Genomic DNA, 20835 nt, shown 5'->3' on the forward strand with positions numbered 1-20835 from the left:
TGTCATTAGATTAAACACAACCAATTTTTTAAAGTTAGCCAGAAGAGGGTTAATAAAGTTTCCTGTGCAGAGTACTATTATGACGATAAAAGTTAAAATTTTTCCTCCATAAATCATAGGCATTTCAAATAGAATATCATTACCTCTAACAATCTTGCTTATAAATTAGTCACATTGAAGAAGGCTAGCATGATATAACCCCAAACCACTTTGTTTGGTTGGAATTTGGGCAATTGACCAGTTTAACTCTTAAACTATAACAGATTTATTTCTAATAGCCACTTTTTTCTTTAAGGAGGGTACTTGTTACGCTATTAAAAACGGAACAAAAAGTTCTTGCACAAAAATAGAAATTAACTTGGTTTTGAAGGTTTTTAATATAATGAATTAAATTATTATCTTATACCTCGGAAAATGGTCAATGCTACTCATATTTCTATATATATTTTGTATGACAATCATCGTCATTTATTATAATTAGTCTTATTCGTTTTCTGTATGACAGCTGAAATAGCATTTTATTTTCTGATAAATTAATTTTAGCGCTTTAATGGAGCTTGTCTCTGTATCCAATATAAATTTTAAACTTATTAATGTATTTATGCTTGGCGTGTCGTTCCTATTTATTTTCAGTGCGTTTCAAACTTGTGAAATGATACAAGTTCAAATTGTCATTTTATTTTATATGAATATATATCGTAGGAAGTTGTTTTGGAAAGCACTAGCTTAAAAATATTCCAAGGTAGCGGATATAAAAGGTAGCTCTTTTTATTTATATTTAATTTATTAAAATATAGCTTATCAATTATTTATGGATCCTTTGCATTGTGTAATTGGTTCGCTGCCCCAGTTGTAACATTCCTTGGCCCTAAAATATCTTTAATTCTTGGAGCTTCTACCTATTGGTAAAAAAAATTCCCTTATAAACCTTTATTATTGCTTAGCATTTTCATTGGTTCTTTTTTAAATCCAAGATTATGGTCATTATATGTAACATCTGCTCTTTTAGGGTTAGGAGCAGCTAGTAACAATTTTATTTTAACTCACAAATATATTTTATTTGTGATTTAGTATTATGGACAGCTCAAGGAAATTTTTTAACTATTATTTCTGATCAATCTAATATATCAAGAAATACAGGAATATTTTGGGCACTTTTTCAAACAAGGTAATTTTAAAGTGTATATTACATTTTATTTAAAAAAAACAATAAAAGTTATGTAGTTGGAAATACGATAATGTTTGTAAAGTTTAAAGGGATGACAAATTTAGATCAAGAAGCCTACTCAGCTTTGTTTACTATTTTACTAGTTTTATGTTGTACAGGTGTACTTATGTTAATAACATGCCTTAAAAATGTAGCCTATGAAAACAAACTAAATCATATTGATATAATAAATGATAATATTAGTACCAATAATTATACCTCAATCAATGAATCTGAAAGGACTGCCCTAATTAAAGGAGATATGGAAAAATTGTATTCAAGTAGCCTAACCCATCATGAAATTCCACAAATAGAAGTCAAGAATGATAAAAAAATTAATAAAAGGGTTGAATTTTTGGAAAATGAATATGAAATTGGCACTAGTAGTTATTTAAACAAGTAATTTTGTTACATATTTTCTATTCATGAAGAAAATTCCCTAAATTTGAATGATTTGATTAAAAAAATCATATAGATGGACAATAAATTTAAAAGAAATATTTATTTATTTGCAGGGCTTTTTGTTCTTGGCATCTTATGTATTTTGTCTATGGACATTATGTCATAATGCATTATATACCAGACACCTGCAGGCCTGGGTACATGGGCCAGCCATATTTTAATTGTTTTACAGCAGAGTTTGGCCTAAAAAAAATTTTAAATACCTGGTCTAAAAAAATTTTTAAAAAAATACTTGGACTAGGCTGCACCATATATATTAAAACTAAATAATTTAAAAAGCCATTATTAATTATATAAAACAAATATAATATTTAAATCCTGGCCAGGCCAAACATTTTTATAAAAAAAAAATCCAGACTGGGCCATGCAAATACCTCTGCAGGTTTCATTTATAAATATGTACTAGAAAAATTTATTTTTATTGTCTATCGAAAAAAGTCCTAACATATTTTCAATTAAATTTTTCTTTTTTAGCCAAAATATTATATTAGATCAACAAAAGTCAAACGTTTTTATGGTAGATAATAGAAATACTCTGTCTAAAACACTTCTTACCTCATTTAAATTACTCAAGGATGTTAATATCTTACTTCTAACATTTTCCTTTGCATTCACAGGTTAAATTATATAAATATATATCCATATAAAATCCACACACCTTATAATTAAATGCAGAGGTGCCTTTAAAATGATTTAGTTTCATTCCACTTAATATCCATATATAGTCCACACACCTTATAGTTAATTGTAGAGGTGCCTTTAAAATGGTTTAGTTTCATTCCAGTTATTTTTGAAAATATTTGTTATTTGTTCAGGTTTTTATAAGTTTTGAATTTTTAAATGAATCATATATTTTTTTAATATTTTTTTTTAAAATTTGAATTAGAACAAATTTATGAAACATATTCTATTAAAATAAATAATATTTAAAATTAAAACCTTATTTATCAATTAATATAAAGTATAATTGAAGGGGTGTTAAAAATATTTTAAAAAATAATGATTGTATATAAAAAAAGATAATTAAAAAAAATTGAAATATACTTGTAAAAAATTTGATTATGTGCCTGGTGCTACCCCTACTTATCAAAAAAAGCCATTATTAGCCTCCATTTTAAAAGATAGGCTTCATTTTTAAAAGATAGGCTTCATTTTTAAAAGATAGGCTTCATTTTTAAAAAAATTACAAATAAATTAGTTTTATTTTTGTTTATAATTTAATTATATATATAAATCAGGATTTATAAATATTTTAACATAGATATTGATTATAAAAGAATTTATATAAAAAAATGATTAAAATTAAGATAATAGAAATAATTTTCTTGAAAATCTTTGAATCAATAGATTAAGTTTTAATCATAAAAAAAATGATGGATTTTCATCCAAAGACATTAAGTGTATCAATTTTGAAAAACATCTGAAGGTATATTAGGATTGCTCATGTATTTGGAATTAAATTCGTTTTTTTGTTGTCTTATTATCTCTTTATTATTGGCATGAACATTCTAAAAAAATAAAAATATTTGAATTCAAAAATAAATAATACCTTTACATGTTTCTGGTTATATTTGAAGGATTATAATTTTGTTGCTTTTATACAATTTATAGCCAACTTTTGTTTTCCCATAAAGTTGAAAATATTTTTCAAATTTTGGAGAGAGAAAATTATTATCAACACAATCGTATTCTTCCAGTGTAATTTAGTTAATATTATCTGTGTCTGACTCATTTACATTGATATCCATTTGCATACACTTTAAAAAATTTACACTAGTTTTGGATTTATAATATATAAATTTTATTTTCAAAATTAAATAATAAAATGTAAAAATTATAATTTATAATTAATTGTAAAATTGTATGTTTAATTTTGGTGTTTATAGTTATATTTATTATATTTTTTTAAATAGTGTACTAGCACAATGGCTATTTGGTGAAAAGGTAGCATGCTAGTTTTCCAACTCCATTTTTATAGATAGTCAGTGACGTAGCCAGGATTTATCCATGGGGGGGGGGTAATTTTTATCTCCTTTTCCTCTGGTCTTTAGCCAGGTTCCTAAAAAATATTATATAATATTTATTTTTCACTAGTTATCTTTATATCATCTTTGATAACATTGGCTGAACAATTGGAAATTCTAATTCTAAAATTTGCTAATATTTTGGGCTTAAGTGTCTCACAACTTAAGTAGCCAGCATAAATGAAAAATATTAATAACAAAATTTTGAATTTATGATTAGTAGGCAACTGAAAGCATTATTCTGGAAATTTTATCAATGTTTAATGTTCAATTGTAAATTAATTCATTCCATTTGGTGTAGAAATAAATATAGTCCCCCACCCCTCCCTCCCAAACCTCCCATTTTTATAATCACTCAATATTCCTCTCCACTCTTCTCTCTATTCTCTGTTAAAAAATAATATTTTAACAAAATTTTACATAGATTTTATTTATTATTAAAATACTTTAGTATAAATAACATCCCTTTATTTAACTATGTATTTATTTTAATGATAATATACAATAAAATAAATTTCAAAATGTATAAATTTTATACAGATTATTATATTAAAATTTTTTATAAATAACTGTATTTTAAAAAAAATATAAATACAATAAATTATAAGTAATTCTTGTTGCACATAACGGTATTTAAAAAAATATAATTTAACAATTATAATTAATGCAAATAATTATATTATCAAAATGTAAATAACTCTTATTGCAAATGCAATACTTTTATTAAAAATAGTATAATATAAAAATATATAAATATTATGACTAAGAATTTATTATAAAGTTTTTCATATAAATTTTTTTTAACTATATTATGATCATATTGCACTTTTATGATTTGAATTTATAAAGAGAGATCTACTTTTCTCTGATTTTGCCTAATTATCTTGAATCAAATTTTTATCTAGAATAATCTTATAAATATTTAATAGGGCTAATCCATTTAAACGGTGTTCACCGGTATTTCTTAAATAGATTTTTAACCTTTTCAAGGTTGAAAAAATTTTTTCATTAGTGCAGGTACTAATCGGTTAGGTAGCTAAAATAAAAAAAAACAATGTTTTGATATTAGGCAGGGAATCTAAAGTGAAATTAAACGGAAAAGTCCTGCAAAGCATTTTTAGGTCTCAAAGAGCACTCTATTGTCAAGATTTTTATATCAAAATTCGACATCACTAAATAACTTATCACCTATCCTGATAAATCATCAGAGTAAAACCTGAGATTTTCATAATATCCTCTTACATTTCAAATGTAATCAACAATTCAGACTCAACCGGCAAAAGAAAATAAAAGTTTGCTGTTTTTTACCAAATTAAACGATTTTTTTTAAATTAAAAATTATAAAAAATTAATTAAAATTTTTAAAATCTAATTTGTTTAACAATATAAATTATATTATTAAATTTATAATTGTTTTTCAAAAAATATCTTTCGAGATATGCAGATCATATTTTTTCTCCATCCTCAGCTCAATTATGCCAGAAAATATTTACAATATATCTTTATAGCTCCTCCCCACCTGTTATTTAATATTTTAGTTCATTAATTTTTAATTTAAGCCATGTGATCATTTAAAATTGAAAATTCTTATGTTTTTTTAATTATTTTCATTTTGATATCGTACATGTTATTTTTTTCCGTTTTATATAAAAATTAAAATTTCCCTTGTCTACACCACTGTAAATATTATAACAACTTTTACTAATGCAATTTTTTTTACTTAAGTATATATTTTTATTAACTATTTTTTTAGAACTATCGAAATAATGATATTATATCGAATAATTTACATGTAATTTTATTTTAGAGTTATATCAAAGACAGAAATATTATTATCGTATATTATTTAATAGGGCAAAAATATGGAACAATTTCAAATAATTAATTTTCTTTTTTAATTATTGATTTTGGAAAAAATTTTGAAGGAATTTCCTTGGAGATGTGGAGGTACTTTAAGATATCTGCGAAAAATATCGTATAAACATCATAATTATTTTAGCTTGATGAAATTGGAATCGATATCTTCTACTTATTATATCATCTTCAAAAAATGTTATTTCATCTTCATTTTCCAGTTATCAATGTTGCTTGTTTTAATAAAATAGGGTGAAACAGATGATTTTATTTTCTCTAATTCGGGTCACAAAATTAATATATTTTGGATTCTACATTTATATTTCAATTTATAATACTATAATTTAAAAAAAATGACCTGAATGTATACGTGTTTTTTGCATTATAATTTATTATTTTGAAAAAAAGATTAACGTCGGACATAGAGAGAATTTATCTAGCCCGTTTTGAGTTATTTTTTTTGTTAAATTTTGGTATTCTTTATCTCATTTTTTAAAACGACTCATTCAAATTCTAAAAAAATTGGGAATATTAAATTCAATATATTCTTTAATAATATATGTAATTTTATTTAATAGAATGAGTGGCGCTTTTTAGAGTTTTAAAAATGTCAAAACGCGACGTTTTTTTTAGCAATTTTGTGGAAAATGATATGCTAACCTTTTTAGATCCTATAATAAAAGGAGTTGTGGTAATTCATTCAAATTGTCAAGAAAATAAGTCATTACAATGGGGGAGATCAGTGGCGTAGCCAGGATTAATCCATGGGGGGGGGGGGGGGGGTTGAAAAATTTTTTGGGGGCTTCGCCCCCAAACCCCTTATCAAAATTTGCCAATATTTTGTGTATTATACCCAGGCCAGCATAAATATTAAAAAATATTAGAATTAAAATTTTTGCCAAATTTATAATTAATAAGCGACTGAAAGCATTATTTTGAAAATGTTATCAATGTTTAGTAAATTGTAATTCGATGTAAAAAAAATTTGCCTCCCTCCAAACCTTCCAATTTTATGATCAACTCAATATATCTTATTCTATGTTAAAAATAATTATTTTAATTAAATTTTTGCATATAACAATATTTTGCAGAGATTTTATTTATTATTAACTTTATTTATTTAACTATGTATTTATTTTAATAATATATAAAAAAATAAATTTCAAAATATATAAATTTTATACAGATTACTATTTTAAAAATTGATTGTAAATATCTATAAAATTACAATAAAATATAATTAATTCTTGTATGCAATTTAAAAAAATATAATTTAACAGTTATATTTAATACAAATGAGTATATTATATAAATAATTCTTATTGTAGGTGCAATACTATTATTAAATATAGTATAAAAATATCATGACTAAAAATTCATTATAATTCATATAAAAATTTTATGACTAAGAAAATATTACAATTATATGATTTAAATTTATAAAGAGAGGTCTACTTTTCTCTGAGATTTGGCTAATTCATCTAGAATCAAATTTTTAGCTAGAATAATCTCCTTATAAATATTTAATAGGGTTAATCCATTTAAACGGTTTTCACCGGTGCTATTTCTTAAATAGGTTTTTAACCTTTTCAAAGTTGAAAAAGACCTTTCATTAGTGCAGGTACTAATCGGTAAAGTAGCTAAAATAAAAAACAATGTTTTGATATTGGGCAGGGAATCTAAAGTGCAATTACACATGGAAAGGGCCTGCAAAGCATTTTTTGGTCTCAAAGAGTACTCTATTCTGCCAAGATTTTTATACCAAAATTCGACATCACAAAGTAACTTATCATACGACCTTAATAAATCATCAGAATAAAACTCTGAGATGTTCTTAATATCCTCTCGCGTTTCAAGTGTAATCAACAATTCAGACTCAACCGGCAAAAGAAAATAAAAGATTTTTAAAATAAAATTGTGACTTATAAATCTTTCCTTTAATTGAAATAAAAATGTATCAAAAAGTGGAATAAAAATGTTAATTTTATAAAAATCCTCAATCGTAGATGCATCAATATTTGAGCGATTGGATTGTCTAGAAACTACTCTAGGTTTAAAAATTTCAATCCCAAACATATTAGCGATCTCCTTTACTTTCTCATATATTTCGTGAAATTTTTCATCCACATTATCTCTGATATTTGTTAATATTTCAACAATATCCTTTGCCCTATTCATAACCTCCCTTAAATCCAAATGAATTTTTTGTAACATTTTGCTAAAATCATATGTATAATTAAATAAAAAATAAACACATTGAATTGAAATTAAAAATTGAGACTTCGTAATAGCCTGTAAAAGATTTTCCGCATCTGCGGAATCTTTTTCTTTGCGTAATATGTATGATTCCAGTGCCGCAAAAATAACCTCATATAACTCGATGAAAACCTTCACCGATTGTTGTCTTTCAATGAATCTTGTGGGACAAAATCTTTTTAATTTTTTTTTGAATTTTTCTAATCAATTTCATCGAACGTTTGGGTAAAAATCTCCCTCTTCTTGGGTGGGGTAAAGAAGTCACAAACCGACGATATTGTTTCTAAATTTTGAAAAATATATAAAGATATCTATAATACATAATAAAATCTAATAAATTTCAATTAAATCAAAATCTTTACGTAAACTGTTCCGGATGTCTCTAATTTCACATGCCTCAGTTATCATCAAATTCAGGCAATGTTAACTGCAGTGAACATAAAGAGCTGTGCTATAAAGCTCTCTAATTCTTGACTGGACCCCTTTAACATGGCCACTCATCGAGGGAGCTCCATCGTACCTTGGCCTCTCAGTAGATTTAAATTTAAATCCAGGTTTTGAAGTGATTTAATAATTTGATTAGCAATTGTTTCTGACTTAGTGTTAGGTAATTCAATAAATTGAACAAATAGTTCCTTCATTTTATAATTACCTGATTCCATATCAATAAACCTTATTGCTATGGATAGTTGTTCAATATTACCAATATCGGAAGTTTCATCCGCCAAAACACTAAAAAATGGTGATGCTTTGACTTTTGAAGAAACTTCCTTTAATATAAACTGATTGCATATTGATATTATTTCGTTTTGAATAGTGGGACTTAGGTAAGTAGCATTTTTAGAGGAGCTTTCAAAAAGCTTTAGGTAGTTGTCCCATGGAGTGGTAATGGTATGTCTGGTCTTTCTAATTGCAAGATTTAAATAAAAGATATTATAAATAATACCATTACCTTCGTCATCTGAGGATACAACGAAAACCAGCAAGAGCAACATCTATATATATTTCTAATTCAAATTACACAACTTAAATTTTTATATACCTTTTTCTTTTTGTTGTTGACAAAAAAACTTACGGATATCCATATTTAAAAATTATAAAAAATTAAAATTTACAAACTATCTATATAGTTTAAAAATATATATTTAATAATTAAATTTATAAATATCTAATTTAACTATGCCAAGCCAGAAAATATTTACAAAATATCTTTATTGTTATTTAATAAATTTTACTATGCCAGAAATTATTTACATACAATATATCTTTATTCTTTTATTGTTATTTTATTTTAGTTCATATAATTTATATATATTTTTAAACGATGTGATCATTTAAAATTAAAACTCCTTTTTTTATAAATATATTTCATTGTGATATTCATATTGTATTATATATAATATATTATCTTATTTCTCTAAATTGAAACCGTTTTTTAAATATAATTATTCGCAATAAAAAAAAAATAATTTTTTATTTTATAAAAAAAAAAAATTAAAAAAAAAATTTTTTTCCATGGGGGGGGGGGGGCCCTTGTCTACGCCACTGGGGGAGATATTCATTCATTATATCAACAAGAATAACAAACACCAAATATATTAAATAGAAAATAGAGAGAATTGAATTATAGGTGTGGAGAGAAAGAAACTAGAAATCAGTAGATAATATTTTTATCCCTTTATAATTAATTATAATTGATTTTTAATGCAAGAGGGCTTTGAAATTGAACAGAAGCATATAGTATTGTGTTTTTTTCTTTAAAAAATCACTTAATATTAAAATAAAATATGGAAAACAAACAATTTTGATAAATTATTTAATTACTAAATCCATCGCTAATTTAATATGAGCTTGCAAAAAAAAACAAGGAAGCACACAAATTCAATTTTTTGGCCCGAGCCAAAAATAAAATATATTTTTAGTAAATGAAATAAAAATCACCGATAGTTTTAAAATCACCGATAGTTTTTATCCTTCATCACAATAGATTCTAATTAATTTATTTTTTGATAAAACAAGAGAAGCATCACTTTCTGCGTGATTTTTTAAATATTTTTCTCTCGAGAAGCCCGGTTTTTTACTCCCTTCCATTACCCCAGCTATATCAGGATGTTTAGCAATTTAAGAAAAATGATTAAATAAAAGTGAACGATTGATTGCCCCTCATTCTTAATAAATATGTTTTAATCATCAAATAAAATAATTATATTGCCCTAATTTTAACATTGGCAAATTTAAAAATAATAATTATCATATATGATTAACTCCAGTTTCAAATATAAAATTATATAACTTGTGTAGCAAATTTGAATGATTAAATATATATTTAATTTTAATATTTTGGTTCAGGTGAAGTAGCTCCCTCTAGTGGTAACAGAAATATGATTTCAAAATGATAGTTTCATAAATGCATCTTGCCCCTCAAAGGGTTAAAAAAATATAGCTGCTTAGAATCGGGATTCGAGATCTGCGCTAACGCCCATCCATCTAAGTGGGCGGGTGAACGCGTTTAAATTTTTTAAAGAGAGGGTGGGGTAAGAAATATATTTAAACTATGGGTAGGCGGGCTGTACCGATAACTGAGGATGTTTTCGTTGGAAGAAATCAATTAGGTAAAAAATATATCGAAAACATCTTGGATTTGATTTGCATCTTAGCATATAACATCAACGTAACGTGTATATTTTACCCGTTTCCCTAAAAGCAACGAGAATTTAATTAAAGATTATTAAATTATAAATGCAATGTTTGAAATAGATAGCATCCACGTCAAAATTAAACAACAAAAAATGGAAGATGTGGCTCTTACGGAGTAACCAGTTTTTATAATTTAGCAAGATTTTAGGCTACTTAGTTTAGTTTACAATTTTAAACAATTAACTTATATTACTTTTTTATTTATTTATTATTTATGGTTTCACTTTTTAAATATCTCGCTTGAGTAGAGGATATACTTCACATAGATATCCTACTCTACTTTGATGGAAACGACAAGAAAATGATTTATCAAAATTAGCTATAAAAATATTGGCAATTCCAGAAAACAGTGCTTCTTCTGAACGAGAAATTAGCATTGCTGGAAGGTTATTAGTATCAATATATATTAATTTTATATTATTTCATTTATTATTTAATATTTCTACTAGTTATAGAAATATTACAAGATGAAAATTGGTCGGTTACTTTTAATTTATTTTTATTTTACTTTTTACAACAAATATATTTATTATTTTTTTGTCTTACTTTAATTTCTTCTTTTTTAAAACATACACCAATTTTTCTTTTTCAATAACTTCTCTCAACCAAAAAAAATCAACAACAAATTTTCTTCCCAGAATTAATAACAAAAATTTTTCCAAAAACCCGATAACTGACTTTTTATTATTTTTCTTTTCTTTTTATATTGACAATACAACTCAATAATAATAATAATACTAATAATATAATAATTATTTTTTTTTTAACAAAACGATTGCGCAAAATAATATAATATTGAATTAAAATAATAATAATAATATACTGTACACTAATCCTATTTAAAACAAATAACTACAATTAACTTCTTTTAATGACTATATTATAATTATACTATCAACTATATTATAATTTAATATCCCCAAACATCACATATTAGATCAAATAAATTTATTTCAGACCAGACCGTACTTTAATTTTTATAAATCATACCCGGGTCAGACCTGATTTCTTTTAAATTCCCGGATCGGATGTATATTTTAAATCGCCATTATCAGCTATAAAAATATAAAATAAATAAAATATTTTTTGGAAAAAAAATCCTGGCCTAGTCTTGCTACAGTGCAGGTCTCTGCTTAATCTAGCAAATGCCTAAATTATATACCTTTTTCTAGGGATGCCTATATCATATTCTATAAGTTACTTAAAAAAATTGAAAATGAGTTTATTTAAATTTTATATCGACGGGTTAAAAAAAATTTATAGATCGGATAGGTAAAATTTAAGACTAATGGGGGGGGGGGAATATTTTTTAAACTATAGGCGTGTTGAGCGGGTGGGTTTTTAAAAATATTGGAAGGGCGGGCTTGTGGGCTAAAAATGACATTCAATATAAAAAAAATTTATATGAGAAATATTATAAGGGGAATAATAATCCCTTTTTTATCAATTTAGGTTTGGAAATAACTTTTATAAGCGGAGTTTTAACGACCTGCATAGGTTATACAACAAGATTTGGCGATCAATCCAAATCACTTATGGGAATTTGTGGAATATTGCTAGGAGTGGGTGAAATTTTAGGTAATAATAATGTAAATGTTATTATTTCCCCTTTTGAATATAAATTTAGAAAAAATTTAAAGAATCCTAATTTGTCTTTCTTTTCTTACATTCATACAACAAATTTACATTTTTATATGTTAGGGAGGCCTATAAGGATTTAATAATTTTTCTAACTTACTATATTATTTTGTTCTCATTAAATTATCCAATAGAATATATTATTGAAGTTATTTTTTTCATTTTCCAAGAATTATATTTAATAATTTTATCCTTAGCGGAACCCTTTCCTATATAATAATAATAATTATTGACCACTTTTAAGGTATTTACACATAATAAATAATATGTTTATTCTCCGCCACCAGATAGTATACAAATTTCAATTTGATATCCCTAATTAATCAAGTCATTTTCATAAGACATAATTTTTTAAATAATATTTTAAAAAATTTTCAAATTATTTTATCCTAAATTAACATTGATATCTATAGGTGGACTCAATTTTGGCGTTTTAGAATCATTTTTAGCGAGTCGTAGAAGGGTAAACAATAGCTTTCAAATTACTAATCAAAAGGGTTTAAGTCGATGTTCTACGATAATAACCAGCGGATATCTCCTTAATATATTATCTTACTTTACTTTGTATTTAATCTTGCCTAAGGATTCTCCCATTCAGCCTTCAACACTTGGTGTATACCTAAATTATGAGTAAATTTTGAATAACTTTGAACAATAAAAATATTTTTTTTTTATATATGATTTATTTTTATAATAATGCTATTGTTACATAATTTGGTAATAAAATATCGTAAAAGCCAAAATAATGAAATTTGAAAAGAGCCTATCCATCCCATAAAAGATTGGCTTATTATATTTTACATAACAGACTATCATATTTTTAATTATCGTATAAACTTGAAATGTGAATATTCGTAAATAATTATTTAATGAGATGAATAGACTGTACGCGATAATTTTTTTCCAAACGACATGATTTTTATAATTAAAAAAAATTACAGCAGTTTTACATTCATAATTTTTGGCAAACTTATATATTTTTTTAATTACAATTTTCTTTCAGAAAAAATTAAACAATTTATATATTATATTATATAATGAAAAGTTATTGGAAAACATAAAATCTGTTCACACCTATGATATGCATTAATATAATTATCATTTCGCGACTGGATCTTAGGTTATTTACTTGCATCTCGATGCCTTCTTTCTTGAAAATTTGAAGGCCCGATTACTGCAAACATCTATAGAATATTTTCTATGACAATGACTCCTTGAAAGTTGTTGCTCCTTCGTCAATTGGGGCAGAAGGCATGATTTTGAGAGGGCGTATGCAGGAATAATCTACTATAAAATTATATAAATATAAGGACAAACTATTCCTTTGTCTTAATATCCAGATTCCACATAATTTTATTGAAGCTTCAATTAACCAAAGAATTTCCAAGAGGGCAAAGGAATTTTTTCAAGACAATGAAAGAAGCTAACCGAATTCAAGCTTAATCCAGAATATTTTTGAAGCAAATAAACCATTTTTATTCAACTCTCTAACTTGCTTGAGATAACTAACTGGTTTTTTTCTAAAGAATACAAATAATTCTCTTGCGCCGTATTTCACGCTAGACCTATTTCTTTTGCCCAAAAAGATTGAGATTTCGGCGTTAGTCCCTTCTGTTAATCTTATTAAAACTACTCAAATTCAACAATTTTATAATCAACTTTTAGTAAGTTCACTATAATCTATCTCACTATGATTGAGCTTCCTATTTTATATATCAACTCCAAGCTAAAAAACAGATCCCCTCTGCATCACTTTTTATCAGGGATGCCAACTACATCATAATGAAAGAACAATAATTGTTTTTTTTCGCCGATTTTTTTATCTATATGACAAACATGCTCGAGGTCTTATAAAAAAACAATGTAACTTGTGGAAATGTAATCTCTGAGATTTTGAATACTCACACCATCAAAATTACAAGCTGAAATGTGGATTCATAAGCTAGAAAATTTAGTATCCCATTTACCCTTCGACTATTAATACTTTCTATCGATTGTTCTATCATCTAATTCTCACCTGACTAGATTTATTGACTGCTAGGTCTAATATGTACCATTACAGAATAGCATAAATTTTTAAAATTAATTTTCCGATCTCTACATATTCACTTACGTAAATCACAAATAAAAATTTGACAATACGGCTCTCAATTTAAGAAAAATAATTATTTCTGATACCAATGATGACCCTAATTCAATGCTGTTTTAAATTTTCCATTGTTTTTTTTTATTTTTTTATATTTTAATAAACAAATAAATTTTTTTATGTATTTACATTTCATTAAATCCCATTAAAATTTTTAGTTATACTTTTTTTTTACAGCTATCTAGAAGATATTTATTGTTTTCATGCCATTTACATATTTTCTCACTCTAATAATTTATTTTAACCTATTACTGGTTAACGGTGCATATATACACCTATATATCATTTTTAAACAGTAGTTTTTATTTTAAAAAACAATAAAAAAGGTTTTTTATATAGTTTAGACATTGTACCTCAAAACTGGAAAAGAAAAATATGAAAAAATTTTTTTTATGTCCCTAAGAAGCCCTCAAACATGGCGAATTTATGAGGTTTATAATGCAGTCTTCTAAGTGATCTCACAAGCATATTATGAAATTATTTTGATGAAAACTAATGTATATATTTTTTTGTAGATATATCGATATTTGTCAATCATTTTTGAAATAAATAATTAAAATTTTAATTGGTAACCATATAAAGTTGACTGGTGCATATATGCACCGTTAACCATCTAGCAGTATAAATTATTTTAAAAAATTCAAACAAATCAAATTTAACATAATGAATTAAAATTTTATATTATACTTAAAACTATTACCATTACTAAGGATGGGGGGGGGGGGAGTTGGCTCGAGCCCCCTGAAAGTTTTGGAAAAAAATTTACCCAAAAAAAGGTCTTGAAAATATTTTTGAACCCCCTGAATCGAATAATATGTTTCTTTTATAATTTTTTATCTCGACCTAATTATATGAAATTATTCATCAAAATTATTCATAAAAATTTTAAATTATTTTGTACCCTCTTCCTTGCTGAACATTTTTTTCTTATGCACCTGTTGTCAATTCAATCAAAATAATAGATGACTAATTAAAAAATCTAGATTCTATAAAATAAATATTTAATTTTTAATTAAAATTTTTAAGAATCGTTTCTAAAATGACTTAACAAATGACGGAGTTTTACCTTCAGATAATGCTGGCGAATTGGATATTCATAATTCATTTGATAACGACATTCCAGAACCATCTGCTACAAGAAGCTATTCTGTAATTTCTCGCCATTTAAAATGGAGAAAACAGATACGTTATATTCTACAATCCCTATCAATGGGGAAACGGAAAATGAAGATATAATAAAACTTGAAGACAATTTGCATGGTAAAGATCTATCAGATATATTTTTTAGTTTTCGGCGAACACTTATATTCCCTAATTGTAGATCAAAGTAATATTTATGCAAAATAAATGAATAGGTCTAATAATGTATAACCATCAATTCATGAATCGAGATGAGAAGAGATTGCTTGCATTTAGGCGAGAAGTTACTACTTCCTTTGAACACCAATAAAAATTGAAAAAATTTAAGTACAGGTCACGCAAGCCAGTTTGCATTACAGAGCGAAACCCCTACTGATTCATCTGGATATTATTTATCCAAAATCTATAGATGGAAAAAGACGTAGATGCAGATATTGCCATACGCACTCAAAATATATGTGTCAAACATGACAAATCACACTTCATACTAAATGTTTCAAGGATTTTCATAATATATAAACATTTTCTCGTTTTTATTATATAATAAATATTTCTATTGTTTTTTGATCTTTTAGTATTATGCATAATTTTTATCTTTTTTAACCTCTTAATGGTTAACGGTGCAGATATGCACCAGGCAAGATTTTCTATTTAGGATTATTTTTTTCGGCTGATTTTTTTAGAATATCATATTTGAGCATTAATCAATATAATTTGGAAAAATTGAGCATTTTTATCCACTAGAAAAATCCTGACCATTAATGGGTTAATGCAATTTTTTTCTACATATACAATGCAACTTGTCTCTTTTGAGCTTTTAAATTAATTCATAAAAAATTTATTTGATATTTTTGGTCACTTGAATTATTAATGTTTGGTTTAATTTGATGATGTTCAATTTAAAAAAAAATAGCACTTTAAGCCTAGTCTTAGTTCCGGTAACCGCTTTATTATTGGGATTTGCTGATAGCGCTTTTAATACTCAAATATACGTTATGATAGCCACCCATTACAGGGAAGAACGTGAAAATACCGCCACCTTTGCACTATTCAAATTTATTCAAGTTTTTTTTTACAAATTCTTAAAATAAAATTCTTTTTAAGAATTCCATAAACATTTAATAGTTTTAAAATTTTAAATTATTTTAGGCATGCCGAGTGAACACATTTTTGCCTTTTACATGACTTTCAATATGATAATTATTGAATAAATAGGATTTTTAAAATTAATTGACGAATTGTTAAAAACAGGCTAATGTTATACAACCCATTTTTTAAAAGCTTTTTAATTATTTTAATATAGTTTTTACATATAAACTAACCAACCCTAAACCATATCTCATCCCATTTTTTTGTTATGATCTAGCAAGTTAGGTCAATTTTTTATTTTTGCAGATATATATTTGATATTAGGCGCAAAATCACACAAATACTAATGGATGTTCCAGTAATCCCCTAGAGCTTTATAACGAATAAATTTTCAAAGAAATTAAATAAATGAAAGGGCAGATGGGTAAAATAATTTTTTTTAAACAAGGTAAGTGAGTTTGAAATATTTTACCTGTTGGCTTACATTTATTAAAAAATAATTTTTTCCTTCGAAAGATTGCATACGTTTTACTTAAAACATTGATGGTTGAACAAGTGATTTTTGAAAAATAATGGCGAATGGGCTTACAGGCTAAGGCATCCCCCCCCCATTGCAAACCTTTAAGCGAGAAAAAAAAATTGACATGAAATTTTTATCTATATTTAAGATCAAATTCTAACTTGATGGTTGTAACCTCAGAGTCATATCTGCCATAATAAGAATTTTTACATTATATTATTATAATGAAAGGTATATAAAGGTCTTTCCTTATCACAAAGTAATTACATTTCAAAAATTTAAATATTTCTTTATACATTTTAAATCAACGGTGGGTCTACTTATCGCTCGGCTAACCACACAATAAATCATTTTATTACTAAATATCACTCGCCTGAGAAATGTCGCTCAGCTAACTCATAATAAACCATCCATACTAAATATCGCTCTGCTGGAAAATGTCGCTCGGTTAACCACATAATAAATCATTTATTACTTAAATACGCTCGGCTATAGGTACTTGTTTATTTATGTATTATATTTTTAATCATATTACAGTGGGCTTTCACTTTCCTAATATTAATTGAGAATTAATTAGTTTTTTTAAATAAAATAAATTTTGGACAAGTATAAAAAATTATCTTTTAATTACTTTAGCTTCAATATTTTTATAAAATTAAACTTACTCATAAATTTTTTTTATTTATAGAAGTAAAAAAATAATATTCAATCTGCTAGATGGCGTCTTTTTTTTAAATTTTATCATAAAATATAAAAATAATATTTTGAATGTTAAAATATTTACAATTTTTTTTAAATCGTATTATCTATATTTTAGTAAAAAATTAGTAGTCTTTTTTAAATTTTGCAATTTTTATTAATCAGATAAATTAATAACTTAAGTAATTCGATTTATTGCATAATTATAAATCATAATTATTTTTGCCAAATTGATATAAGTTTATAATATAATTATTGAGTTAATAAATTATAATTTGTTCGTCAGATAAGATTTAAATATAAATTTAGGGTAATAAAATTATATATAATGACGAAATATATTCAATATTCTAGAGATATAGGAAATAAGCAGAAGAATAATGGGGAAAAATAGGGATTTAAAATTTATAAAAAAATTTTCGGATCCTTTCTGTTTTAATTTGACATCGCTTATGTGGTTTTTTGAGCTTTTTGGTTTAAAGTAAAATTATGTATCTGTTTTAACTAAATTTTACGTCTTTATTATTCTGGGCACCGAACCTGAATCCGTACCTGGTTCAAAGACTTTGTGTAAACCAGAACCCTTTTTTAGGAGGGTTCAAAGCCCTGTAACATATTTATTTGAATGAAAAGTAAAAACCATAATAAAATTTATAAATCATTTCATAGGGAAAGGAAATATGAAGAGTAAATGAATATTAACCTTAATATAGCATCCTCCATTGAATCTGATTTCGAAAAAAATTGGTGATGTCATAAATGATTTTATTTTGAAATAAACTTGTTTGACGCATCTGTCACTGTTATTTCAATTGATATATTTTATTTTTTTCTAAAAATCATTTATTTCATTCCGGGAATTCGCCTTATTTCCTTACATCAATTATTATTATTTTTTATTTAAAATCAACTCGACATTTCACGGAACCCAAACCCTATTTTAAAATTCTAGGGTTCAGAGTTCAAACTTTTTTTAAAAAAAATAATTTTTGTTTATTTTTAAAAAAATACAATATTCTTTATAAAAGATTTCATATTATGTAGTATTATAATAAAATAGACCATGATATTTCCAATGAAATACTAGGGCATATGAGATTTAAATAGGATACTTATTTAAATAATAATATTCTTTATGCATCACTATATTTCGACCCCAGATATAAATCCTATTAACCATTGATTAGGAAGAGGTTACCAGAGCTCATTTAACGAAATTATGAGGAAAACAAAAATCATTAATAGGGCTGTGCCAAGATCGGCACCGATATTTCGCGTTTTCCAAAAATTATAGATCGAGCTGATACTTGTAAAAACCCGATCCGATTTTTTTACTTTTCTTTTTTTTGTTATGTATATTTATTTTACATTTATAATATTTTAATCTGTGAGAATAAGTTAAAAATTAAAAATAAATGGCGTAAATGAATTTAATAGTTTTAAATTAATTAACACTCCAATAGGAATCTTTGAGAATAAATTAAAAAGTTGTTTAAAATTTATTATGGGAATTTGATAATATTATAAAATTTCAATTAAATTATTAATATTTGTATTTACAATTATACCAATATCTTAATATAATACAATGAACCCGATGGAACTTGGGTTCAAATAAAATTCTCGGGTACGGTTCGGTGTTTTGAAAAACGGGGTTCAGGTCTCATCATTAAAAATATATAAATGACGATAAATTATTTTTATGGCAATACTAATTAAAATAAATTTTTTTAAAAAAATGATATTTCTGTTATTTTAACTAATTTTTATAAGTCATTATACTTTAATTAGAATTCACAGTTCTGATACAATATATTGACTAAATATATTCGATATTCTAGAAATATTTGATATTTACGATTTTTCTATTTTATGATAAAGATTAAATATATTTGATATTCTAGAAATATTATTATTTACGATTTTTTTATAGCATTTCTTTAAGGCAAAATTTATTAGACACATTCAAAAATTATTATTTTATATTTTATAATAAAATTTTTATAAAGACCCCATCTAGCAGATTGAATATTATTTTTTTACTTTTATAAATAAAAATAAAGTTGTGAAAGTTTAATTTTATAAAAGTATTGAAGCTAAAATATCTAAAAGAAAATATTTTATACTTGCCCAAAATTTATTTTATTTATAAAACTAATTAATTCTCAATTAATATTAGGTAAGTGAAGGCCCACTGTAATATGATTAAAAATATAATACATAAATAAACAAGTACTTATAGCCGAGCGATATTTAGTAATAAATAATTTATTATGTAAATAGCCGAGAATATTTAAATAATAAATGATATATTATGTGGTTAGTCGAGCAACATTTTCCATTAGAGCGATATTCAGTAATATAATGATTTATTATGTGGTTAGCCGAGCTATAAATAGACCCACCAACCAACTTTAATCTTAAAATTATAAAATAATGTAACAATGTTTTATAAAAAAAATTATATATTCTTAGTCAACGATGGCTGCCATAGCCTTTTATTACAGCAAATATCTTTTGTTGCATTGGCAACTCCTAATTTTAGTTATTTCGGGAACATTCGCTGTTTTATTTTTTTACTCAGCCGATCATAGATTGTCCAACAATATCTTGGAAATAAAGTCTCGCGATCGAACTTAGAATTTCACAGATTATAAAATAATATATATGGTTTGTTAAATTTTTTGCAAAACAAAAATCTAATTTTATAAAAATTGCTATTACTATATGATTTACACATTTAACTGATTTTCATTTTAAAATTTGTAATTAATTTATACGTATTATTATTATAATTTATAATATATATTTTAAATTTTATGTTATTATAATGTATAAGCATGATTTAAAATTTTATGTTATTCAAAATTTTTATTAAAAAATCGGGGATTAAAATTAAGGATTATAGTATATAATTTATCGAAATTATTTACTATAACTATTGTTGGCAAAAATCCTAAATAATATAAATAAAACCAAATAATTTGTTGACAAAATTTTATCAAGTTTTGAGATAAAATATTTTATAAAAAATATTCATAAGATTTATATTTATTTTTTTAAATGCCTGATAAATAATAATCTCACATTTTAAAAAATACGT

General features: G+C 24.9%; 1 protein-coding gene across 1 annotated transcript; it reads left to right on the top strand.

Annotated features, from left to right (window-relative positions):
- The first annotated feature begins 518 nt into the window (after positions 1-518).
- On the top strand, positions 519-20625 carry LOC135925436 (UNC93-like protein MFSD11). The gene is made up of 11 exons (XM_065460753.1): positions 519-661; positions 703-758; positions 798-905; positions 945-1024; positions 1072-1168; positions 1217-1606; positions 2144-2286; positions 11953-12078; positions 12552-12768; positions 16338-16488; positions 20208-20625. The coding sequence occupies exons 1-11, from the start codon at positions 551-553 to the stop codon at positions 20370-20372; spliced, it is 1644 nt and encodes a 547-aa protein (XP_065316825.1). The 5' UTR covers positions 519-550; the 3' UTR covers positions 20373-20625.
- Positions 20626-20835: the final 210 nt, after the last annotated feature.

Source organism: Gordionus sp. m RMFG-2023, chromosome 2 (genome assembly GCF_954871325.1).
Source record: "Gordionus sp. m RMFG-2023 chromosome 2, tfGorSpeb1-WG-v2, whole genome shotgun sequence".
Classification (NCBI taxonomy): domain Eukaryota; kingdom Metazoa; phylum Nematomorpha; class Gordioida; order Chordodea; family Parachordodidae; genus Gordionus; species Gordionus sp. m RMFG-2023.